Here is an 11,860-nt window from a genome sequence, read left to right on the forward strand (position 1 = left end):
CATATCAAAATGCTTTTGATTTACAAAACACCTTTAAATGTTAGCCTAAATTTGTTTAGCTAGTAGAATTACACAGTAATATACTACTTATAATGACTGAAGCTAGATTAGATCACATCCTTAAATCTTTTAATGAATGAAAGAACATAAAAATTAATCAGATGTTTAATGTAGCAGAAGTATTTCAAGATTATGGAAAATGTTATTACATTTACTAGTTTCTGATAGCTTCATCTCAGAAAGTTTTGTGCATTAGAAAATGAAAAAAGATTTTATATTAATGAGTCAAGTTAATATTTTTACCTTATGTTTAGTCATAATTTTGAATTTTTTATTAATAGATGGTAAATTTAAAAATGGAGAATTTTTATTACCTCTATAGAAAATATATTTTAAATGAATTGAAGGTTAGATCCTGAGGCACAAGAAAAAGTAAGGAACTAAAGGTTATATATTCCATCCTATAGTGCATTTCTCTGAGACTTATTTACCAATTTTATAAAAGAAATATAATATATTTATTAAAAAATTATACAGAACTATTAGGAGGCTCAAAACAAATAATTGGTATAAAGAATTTTGTAAATGACTTTTTAAAAAAACCTAAAAATTTGAACTATTATTTCTATTATTATCATAACTTTTTACTAGGTACACTGAATAAAATAGACATAAACAGAAACTATTTAAAAACAAGGACAAATAAAGACTCACCAGTGATGATGACTTACTTTTCATTTTATAAAAGCTTTTCCAGAAAAATAAGAAATATTTTCAAGGTTTGCAAACTTCATACTCTATTCACAAGGCAGTTTTCGTGATCCTAATTATTTGAAATGGATATCTGGAGAGAAAAAGAAAGTAATATTGTAAAATGTAATACATTCCTTAAAAAAAATATGTAGAAAAATTTTCCAGTGTTTCATATACCTTTCTTTTACTTTGTGTATTGCAATGCTTGAATCTGCTGATTATAAAGCTTATAATAAAAGAGAAAAACCAATTTTAGAAAAGGGTGACTAAACAAACATATGTATAGGTCTATTTAAAAAACTCTATTGGAGCAGTTGCTACCAACTTTTGAGTTGATCTTATCACATAGGCTAGAAATACAGCACCAGACAGAATACCCTCCTGGTTTTGAAGCCCATTTCTCTTATTACTAGAAAATATGCTACCTTTTTCTCACAGTCAGACAAGTGGAAGCTACAAATTTCTTTGGATATCTGTTCCAGTCTTAAAGAATCTTCATCATTTCATTTTAATACAAGTTCCTCAAATTATGACTGAATTCTATTCATTTCCTCTGTCCTTATTAGAGATATGTTAGAGTGAAAAAGTGAGCCATTAATGTTCAGAACTGCCATAGTTTATGCTTAGTTTATTTCAAAATATCAGACACTGCAAAAAAAAAACACAGACTACAAAAATCAGGAGTGGTCTTGGAGTATCATTTAGTCAGATTCCCCATAGTCAGGCAAATAAATTTCTAACATCCTGGACATGGAGTTGCCTATTCTTTTCTTCAAGGTCTTCAGGGATGGAGCTTCCACACCCTCCCTTGGGAGCCCATTATATTGATTTGCCATTCTGATAGTCTTTCTTATTTCTAAATGATGCATGTAAATATTAGCCTTTCATATACTACTATATGCAACTTCTCTGAGACTTAATATCCCCTTCTACAAAATGGAGACAATAATTCCTAAAATATCTATGTTCCAGGAGACTCAAATAAGATGATGTTTGTGAACTTTAAATGTCATTTATTAATCAGTCAACAAACAGAAAAGTATCTACTGTGTACCTGGTGTTGGGAGTAAAAATACAAAAATGGAACAATCACTATTCTAAAAGAACCCAAGCAGAAAAAGCAACAACTATATATGTAATTCTATGCAAATCAATACAAAAAGAATCTAAATAAATAAATACAAAGAAGTTAGATATAAAGTTATTTAGAACATAAAGCACTAGCAGTTGGAGAATTCAGAAAAGATTTGATCTAGATAGTTAGATTTAAGAGAAGAGGGAATGAAGAAAGAGAGGAATTCTTTTTATAAACAATTATTTTTATTTGTTTTTCCAATACATGGAATAGTAGTTTGCATCAACCATTTTTTAACAAAGTTTTGAGTTTTAAATTTTTCTTCTTCCCTTATTTTCCTCCTCCCATCCACCAACAGAAAGCAATCTAATGATAGGATCTACATGTGTAACTATGCTTAACTTAAATTCATATTTATCATGTCATAAAAGAAGAATCCAATTCAAATGGGAGAAAAATCATTAGAGAGGGGGAAAGGGGTCATAATACATAAGATTACTTTTTAAAAAATAAGGTAGTAAGCTTTTTTGGTCTGCATTTAAATTCCATATCTACTTCTCTGGGTATGGATGGTGTTTTTTTTCATTACAAGTGTTTTAGAATTGTTTTTGATTATTGTACTACTAAAATGAACATATTCATCATAGTTGATCATCACCCAATGTTGCTGTTGGTATCTTTAATTTTCTTCTGGCTCTGTTCATTTCATTCAGCACCAATTCATGTAAGTCTTGATGGGCTTTTTCTGAAATCCTTTATCTCATGATGTCTTATAGAAGAAAAATGTTTCATCGCGTTTATATACCACAATTTGTTCAGCCATTTCCCAAATGATTGACTTTCCCTCAATTTTCAACTCTTTGCCATCATAAAAAAGTGAATATTCTTTTGAATATTTTTCTACATGTGGATTTGTAGCCCTTTTCATGATCTCTTTTTTTATAGAACTATTGGTGGTATTGTTGTATCAAAGGACATGTACAGTTTTATTGCCCTTTGGCATAACTCCAAATTGTTCTCCAGAAAGTTTGGATCAGTTCGCAACTCCCCCAATAATACATGTGTCCCAGTGTTCCCACATTCCCTCCAACATTGATGATATTCCTCTTTAGTCATGTTGACCAGTCTGAGAGGTGTGAAAACAATCAGCCTTGCTTTAATTTGCATTTCCCTAATCAATAATAATTTAGAGCAATTTTTCATGAAACCATAGATAGTTTTAATTTCTTCATTTTTAAATTACATTTCCTTATCCTTTGAGCAGTTATCAGTTGAGGAATGATTTGTTTTTTATGAATCTGACACACTTTTCTATATATTTTATAAATTGGTCCTTTGTCAGAAGTACTAGTTGCAAAAATTATTTCCCAATTGTACTGTAATGAAGAAAGGGATTCTACAAGACAGAGATAAAGAAGAAAAAACATCCAAGCATGTGGAACAATCAGCTTAAAGGCAAAGAGATGGAACTCTCATATTTGAGAAAGAGAAAGAAGGTCAGTGTCAGACAAGTACAGAGTGTGAGAAGTGGAATAATGTACAACACTGTTAAAAATATAAGTAGGGGTCAAGTTGGGAAGGCTTTAAAAACCTATTTTTTTCCCTTAGAGCAGTAGGAAGACACTAGATTTTGATGAACAGGAAAGTGTTATAAACAGATCTTTGCTTAGGCAAGGATGTCCTGTAAATGGTTAGCAACTGGCTCTTCAAAAAAATGGACTCTGCATATATTTTTAAATTTAATATGCATTATTAATAATTTCTAAATAACTTAATTAAGTTTGGACAATCAACAAAGTAACATAAAACCCTGGTTTGGATTGTTTTGTGATTTCTGAAATGCAAATGATGATATTGAAAATATAACATTCTACTCTTCCCCCAGCCAGTTCAAGCTGACTCCACACATTGATTTGCCAGGAATGCGCAGGATTAACTGGAACAATGAAAAAAATGGTGGGAAATTATACAGTTCAAATGAACAAGACCATCATATTTGATCATCACCCACTGTCATTGTTAGTGTTTCTAAAGTTCTGGTTCTGCTGCTTTCACTCAGCATCAGTTTATATAAGTACTACAGGCTTTAGAATAGAGTTGTGTTAACCTATTCTATCAGTTGAGTTAAACTATACATTTGATTGATTTCTCATCCACTAACAGTAGCATCACATAATACAAATTTGAGCTTGAAATCAGGAAGATCTGAGTTCAGGTTCTGTCTCTGACACAAACTAGCTTTGTGATCCTAATCTCTCTGTGTCCCAAAGTTCTCTAAATCTGTTTGGTATATGCAAGTTGTTGCATTGTATCATAGGTCCAGACTAAACAAAGAAAGAAACCATATGACTGAGTTTATTCAATAAAAATTTTTATGTTAGAATCATCCTAAAGACAATCAAGAATTAGATGATGAATACAGGTAAACTGAGACAATTTGCAATACTAAAACAGGTGAATGCAAGTCATTGCTTGGAACAAAAGGTGTGTTTTGTTAAAAAAGGAGTAAGAGTTCTGACTAAAGAGGCAGCTGACTGTAGGGGATAGGGAGCTGGAAAGGAATAAGGAAGACATGAATTTATATTAAATCCTGCCTCAGATGCTTAGTATTCAAATATCATTGTCATTCAGAGTCAGGTTCCTCATTTGTCAAATGGTTGTTATTCAGTCATTTCAGTATTGTCAGACTCTTCTTCACCCAATTCTGAGTTTTCTTGGCAAAAGATAGGACAGTGGTTTGTCATTTCCTTCTCCATGTCATTTTACAGATGAGGAAACCAAGGTAAACAGGGTTAAGTGACTTACTAAGCAACATATAAAATGTCTGAGACTAAATTTGAAAATATGAGCCTTCCTGACGCCAGGCCCACTTATATCCATTGCACCACCTAACTGCCCCCACATCTGTGAAATGGAGATAATAATAATAATACCAGTACCTCACAATGCTGTTATGAAGATCAAATGAAATAACATATGCTGGGTGCTTTGCAAATCCTAAATTGCTACATAAATGGCAATTAATTGTTGATATATTACTATCATCATTATTATTTCAATACACATAATCATATTGTGATGGAAAAAAAACACCCCTTCTTTCTCCTAAACCTAACTCCTTCCAGACGAAAATTGATAGATGATACATCAGAAATGTTGTTGATCAGTGCTAGAAGGACAGTTGGAAAAAGTTTATACATTCTCTTTCCTATGGTCATCAGTCTTTATCTCAGGTCTGTCTCATGGTCTATCACACAGAATTCCTGAACTAGAGAATTAGTCTTTTTACTCTGCAATGACCCTGACACTCTTGAATGGGACCAATATGAAAAGGCATGCAAATGCATATGCAGGGATTACTACCAAAACTACTACCAAATTACTACCAAACTCTTATTCTTTCTATACCCTCTCTCCATGTCTCACAGCAAGACTGAATTGTTGTGCCTCTGTGGTTAGATGACCACTTTGTTCTGCATTTGGGCAAATGTTGGGGTTTGTTTGGGTGTGAGGATAGTTTGAAAAAGAGGAGAAAAAAGCACACTGACAAGAAGGTTTGAATCATTTAAGAGAGCATGAGGATGGAGATACAGGTGTGTTCAAGCCCAACACACACACACACACACACACACACACACACACACACACACACACACACACACACACACACACACACACACATACACATATACACATTATAATCCCTGCTGTCTTCAAGATTCCTAACTCTGATGTATTCAGCTGGTTTGAATAACTGGAAAAGTCCATGTTGTTTGGAGCTGTATTGAAATTGAATGACCAACTTTGCTTTGCTATCCAACTCTATTATATTCTCAATAGAAAAAGTGAGAGCAACATTATCTAATCCGGATCATACATCTCACTCATATTTGGTCAATTTCCAAAGAGTTTTCTCTTCTCAGACTGCATATTTATGTCAATCACTGACACATGCTATGTTCTCAAGGACTTCAGGAAAGGAAGAATTCTATTCTTTAATCTGGTCAACCGAATGGATACATAGTAAAATCAATAAATTTTACACCTATTAAATAATAGAAACAAAGACAAGATATATAACCAGATTTAGGTTCCAGCTACATGATATCAAGCCAGAGCCAGTGGCTGATAGACAATATTCTATGAAATAATAAAGTAAATATGCAACAACTGTTCCAAGTAAATATTCAATGACCACTTCCTAATCAGGGAATGGGAGTCAAAAAGAAGTCTACAGTTTTCAGTATGTATTGCATTTTATGTGAAATTTTCTTTTGATTCCAGGCATGTTGCAAATATTAACGACAAAAAATATATGGCTAGTACCATTGTTTCCCATCTAAACAAAAATATGCATTTATAAATATATATGTATATGAAAAATCCCTGATTGATGACAAGTATGTCACAACACTATTGCAAACTGAAATAATTATATAATTAAACATAATCATCACTTTATGAGAAAGAGGGTATGGAAAAGAAGTGACTGCCTCTGTGATGTCATTTAATGAGGATAGGAAAGTTTCCTGCTCCCACCTCAATATTTCTATTCAACTGTCTGAAACGCTGTCTGATATCCTACCTTTAAACTTGTATTTCTTTGACTATAACAGCACCTACATCAAAAGGTATATAAACTTAGAACTTGAAAGGATCCCAGGTAATATGCTAGTCCAACTCCTTCCTAAAGCATAAATGTAGTCTATGAGATCATTTAGTAAATGAGATCACTTAGCCTCTACTTCAACACTTCTAATAATGGAGAAAGTGTTGAGTCAGAGTTAAGATGGATGGTTTTTGGGGCTAAATGTTCTGCCTGGTGGAAGGAATAGAGTCTTTCCCAACAGCTTCTGCAGGGCCCCTTTCACTTCTCTATTCCTGAAAGAATAAATAATTGGGTTGAACATAGGGATAATGACAGAATAGAGGGCAGTGATAATTTTGTCCCTTCCCAAAGAGAGGTTGGAGGTTGGGCGGATATAGGTGTAAATTCCAGTAGAATAGTAGAGGGAGACCACAGTAAGGTGAGAAGAGCAGGTGGAAAAGGCTTTCTTCTTGCCCTCAGAGGAGCGAATCCTCAGAATCATCCTAATAATACATCCATAAGAAACCAAGATGAGGGAACAACTCCCTATTCCAAATATCACATCTGCACAGAAAGCTACGGTTTCATTGAGATGTGTGTCAGAGCATGACAGCTTCAGTATGGGTGGCAGCTCACAGAAGAAATGGTCAATAACAAGGGACCTACAGAAGGACAAGGGCACTGCCAAGCTGGTATGGACTGCTGAGTTGCTTATACCAATGACCCAGATGCTTGCTGCCATACCGATGCAGACACGACTACTCATAATCATTGGATAATGAAGGGGATGGCAGACAGCAGCATAACGGTCAAATGCCATGAGAGCCAGAAGAGCAGCCTCTGAGACTAAGGCCCATGTGAACATATACATCTGGGCCATGCAACCTGCAAATGAGATCACAGCCCTCTGAGAAAAAAGGTTGGCTAACATCTTAGGCACAATTGTAGATGTGCACAAGAGGTCAATGACAGATAAGTTACCCAAAAGGAAGTACATGGGTGTGTGAAGTTGTTGACTGGCATAGATGGTGAAGAAGATGAGAGAGTTTCCCACCAGAGCAACTACATAGATACACAGGAAGGACACTAACAAAAATATGCGTAGCTCCGGGAGGCTGGAGATTCCCACCAGGATAAATTCTATATCCATAGACTGGTTCTTCATCCCAACAAACTAAGAACTGACCTTGAAAATAAGTCAAAGAATAATGAAGATAGTTTTACCCTCTCTTTCATTTGATTCAATTCAAGTCATTTCAATAAGCATTTTAACACTTTTTAAATTAGAGATCATAGGAGGTCTTTTTAAATATGCCACCTAAAGGGGTGGCTAGGTGGCACAGTGGATAGGGACAGGCCCTGGAGACAGGGTACCTGAGTTCAAATCTGGCCTTGGGCAAGCCACTTAACCCCATTGCCTTGCAAAAACTTAAAACTGAAAAAAAAGAAGAAGAATGAGAGTAGAGTCCACATTTTATATTATCTTATTTATATATATATATACATATATATTATCTTTTTATTTAATACATATATATTTATTAAGCCTATCTGAGGGTAATCTTTAAGCATGATACTATAGTAGGTGCAATAGAGGGTGAGGAGAAAGGGGAGTACCAAGAAACAACTCTTTTCTTTGAAAGCTGAAACCCTGATATATTTGAGGAGATAATACACTCAAAGATAAAGTTAAACAATAGGGACAAAACAAGATAAGCATTCAAAGGAATGTTGTGATAAAATTAATTTACACAGTAACTTATGGATGCAAAATGTTTTATATATTATGCTTTTGCACAATAACCTGTTGAGGCATTTCCATTTCATAGATGAGGAAATTGAAGTATATAGATACTCATTGAGCTTTCGAAGTTCACACAAATTCACCTTGTTATTGGGGGGGGGGGTCTTATATGCTTCTACTACACAATGGTACTATAAAAATTCAGAGATCAATGAATGCTAGAGATCTGTAGAGTGAAGGGCACTGGGAAGAGATAAAACTTGAACTGAACTTTGAATTAAAGGATGAGGTTTTGTATAGTTGGGGAAGAGAGACCTGTCTGAGTCAAAATTTAGAATTTTAAATTAAAATGGACTGTGTAGGGGATACTGGGTCAAAAGTTATTAGGTAAAAGAGAAAATCTAAGGAGTTTGAAGCATCCCCATCTAAGTAGTAAGTAATCCATAAATAAATTTTAAATGAATGAATCAATGATTGAATAAAATTCTTGAACTAGGAATAGAAAATTCAGGTCTTCAACCTCATCTAATCATTTGCTATGTAATTTTAGGTGCTCCACATTGACTTCTCTTGTTTTCAGTTTTCTCATCTGTAAAATGGGGGTGGGTAGTATTAAGTGATCTTATAAATCCCTTCAAAAATCATTGCCTGACCTCCCAATATAAGACCGATCAAAATGTTTTCAGTTTTTCAAAGCATCTTTAAAAGTTGGCCTAATTATGTTTGGCCAGTAGAACTAACTACACAGAAATATGCTGTTTATATTGACTGAAGCTACATTAGGTCACATCCTTAGATCTTTTAATGAGGAAAAGAATTACTCAGATGTTAAATGGAGCAAAAGTATTATAAGGTTATGGAGATTACTATTACTACATTTTCTAGTTTCTGATAGCCTCATTTCAGGCAACTTATATATATAAGAATATGTTAATATTTTTACATTATGTTTAATCAGCATTTTGAATATTTAATTAATACATTATAAATAAGAAATGAGGAATTTACATTACCTCTACAGAAAATATATTTTAAATGACTTGAAGTTTAGACTCTAAGGTATAAGAAAAAATAAGGAACTGAGATTTCATATTCTATCCTATACTCCTTCTTCTCTGAGTCTCAGGTACTATGTCTATAAAAGAGATAACTTAAACTTAATAAAAAAATTTTACACAATTATTAGAAAGATTAAAAGAGATAATCAGGATAAAGAACTTTGTAAATATATTTTTTAAAAAAATTAAAAATCTGAACTGCTATTATCTCTATTATTATCATCATCACTTATTTTTTACTAGGTACACTGAATAAAATAGACATAGACAGAAACTGATTAACAATAAGGACAAAGACTCACCAGTAAAGAAGACTCACTTTACCTTTTATGAACGTTTATCTGGGAAAATATGAAAGGTTTTCAAGGTTTTCAAACTTCAAACTCTATTCACAAGGCAGTTATCATCATCAAAATAATTTGAAATGTGTATCAGGAGATAAAAAGAAAGTAATGTTTAAATGTAATGCTTTCCTTTTTTTAAGAAAAAAGTAATAAAAGCTTACAATGTTTCATATATCTTTTTCTTTGTGTATTGCAATGCTTGGATTAGTTGATAAAGTTTATAATAAAAGAAAAAATTAATTTTAGAAAAGGGTGACTAAACAGACATATCTATTGGTACATTTAAATCAGGACTTTATAGGAGAAGCTACTACCAACTCATAAATTGAACATATCACTTAGGGTACAAATACAGCTCCAGACAGAACATTATGACATCCTCATGGTTTTGAATTCCTTTTCACCTGTTACTATAGAACATGCTACTTTTTTCTCACTGACTGATTAGTGGAAGACAAAAATTTCCTTAGGTATCCGTAACAATCTTATCAGTGTTTCCCCCTTACATATTAGTGCCTCATACTACAAGTGAATTCTACTGATTTCCTCCTGTCCTTCTTAATGATGATGAACTAGAGAGCCATTAATGCTCAGAACTGCTGTTGTTTATGCAAGGTTCTTTCAAAATAGCAGATATTGCAAAACAATCAGAGACAACAAAAATTAGGAATCAGATTCCCTCTAGTCAGGCAACTAAATTTCTAATATCCTGGACATGGAATTGCCTATTCTTTTCTTGAAGGTCTTCAGGGAAGGAGATTCCACACTCTCCCTTGGGAACCCATTATATTGGTTTGTCACTCTGAGAGTCTTTTTCATTTCTAAATGATGCATGTAAATATTAGCTTCTTATATATATAACTTCCCTGAGTCTTAATATCCTCTTCTTTAAAATGGAGATAATTCCTAAAGCATCTATGTTATAGGAGACTCAAATGAGATGATATTTGTGAGCTTTAAAGCAATATGTTAAACAAAAAATTAAGTACCTAATGTTTATCTGGTGATGCAGGTAAAAATAGCAAAAAATGGGACAATGCCTATTCTAAAAGAAATTACACCCAAGCAGGAGAAGCAACAACTACATATGATGTAAGTCTAAACAAATCAATATAAAAAGAATCAACGTAAATAAATACAATATATTTTTGTATAAATATAAATTTTTTATAAATTTAAATATAAAGTTTTTTAGAAGGGAAGGCAGCACTAGCAGTTGGAGAGATCAGAAATGGCTTGATCTAGAAAGTTAAACTTGAGATGCATCTTGAAGAAAGAGGATTCTTTTTTTAAAATTATTTTTATGTTTTTTCACTACATGCAGCAGTAGTTTTCACCAACTATTTTTACAAGGTGTTGAGTTTCACAATTTTCTCCCTCTCTCATTTCCCTCCTTGCCTCCCCAAATACAAAACAATCTAATGGTAGACTTTACATGCATAAATATGCTAAACCTAAATCCATATTAATCTTTGTGATAGAAGAATCAGGGATGGCTAGGTGGCCTAGTGGATAAAGCACTGGCCCTCAAGTCAGGAGTACCTGGGTTCAAATCCAGTCTCAGACACTTAATAATTACCTAGCTGTGTGGCCTTGGGCAAACCCCCATTTGCCTTGCAAAAACCTAAAAAATAAATAAACAAAAAACAAATTCAATTCATGTGCTTGTCATGGCATCATCTCATTGATGTCATGGTTGTAAACAAACATTATTATAGTTTTAATTTCTTCATCAGAAAATTGCCTTTCCATATCCTTTCACCATTTATCAATTGGGGACTGATTTGTTTTCTTAGAAATTTGACTCAGTTCTCTATATATTTTAGAAATGAGTCCTTTGTCAAAACCACTAATTGTAAAAAATTGTTTTCCAAGTTACTGCACTGAAGAGAGGGATTCTATAGGGGCAGAGTTAAAAAAGGAGAAAAAAATCCAGTCATGGGGAATAACCAGCTTAACAGCAAAGAGATGGAAGTGTTATATTTGAGGAACTTAAGGAAAGTCAGTAAAAGTAGAATATAGAGTATGGGAGAAGTAGTAATATAAAACAATGTAGGAAATATAAGTGAGGGTCAGTAATAGGGAGAATTTAAAGAGCAGAGAGTGAAATAAACAGATCTGTCCTTAGGCAAGGGTATGCTGTAAATGGTTAGCAACTGGTTCTTCATCAAAAAAAAAAAAAAAACACACACATTTTAAAATTTAATCTGCATAATTAACAGTTTCTCCATTTCTTCATTAAGTCTAGACAATCAACAAAAGTAACATTAAACCCTGGTTCGTAGTGTTGGTTAATTT

General features: G+C 33.2%; 1 protein-coding gene and 1 long non-coding RNA gene across 2 annotated transcripts in view; both read right to left on the bottom strand.

The window, feature by feature from the left end:
* Positions 1–838, bottom strand: part of LOC141489747 (uncharacterized) — a 47,026-nt gene extending 46,188 nt beyond the window's left edge. The window contains exon 1 of the long non-coding RNA XR_012468976.1: positions 715–838. This is a non-coding gene — a long non-coding RNA (uncharacterized LOC141489747). The remainder of the gene's footprint in view (positions 1–714) is intronic.
* Positions 839–6,612: 5,774 nt separating this feature from the next.
* On the bottom strand, positions 6,613–7,581 carry LOC141489301 (olfactory receptor 13G1-like). Its single transcript, XM_074190018.1, has one exon. The coding sequence runs from the start codon at positions 7,579–7,581 to the stop codon at positions 6,613–6,615; it is 969 nt and encodes a 322-aa protein (XP_074046119.1).
* Positions 7,582–11,860: the final 4,279 nt, after the last annotated feature.

Source organism: Macrotis lagotis, chromosome 5 (assembly GCF_037893015.1).
Source record: "Macrotis lagotis isolate mMagLag1 chromosome 5, bilby.v1.9.chrom.fasta, whole genome shotgun sequence".
Classification (NCBI taxonomy): domain Eukaryota; kingdom Metazoa; phylum Chordata; class Mammalia; order Peramelemorphia; family Peramelidae; genus Macrotis; species Macrotis lagotis.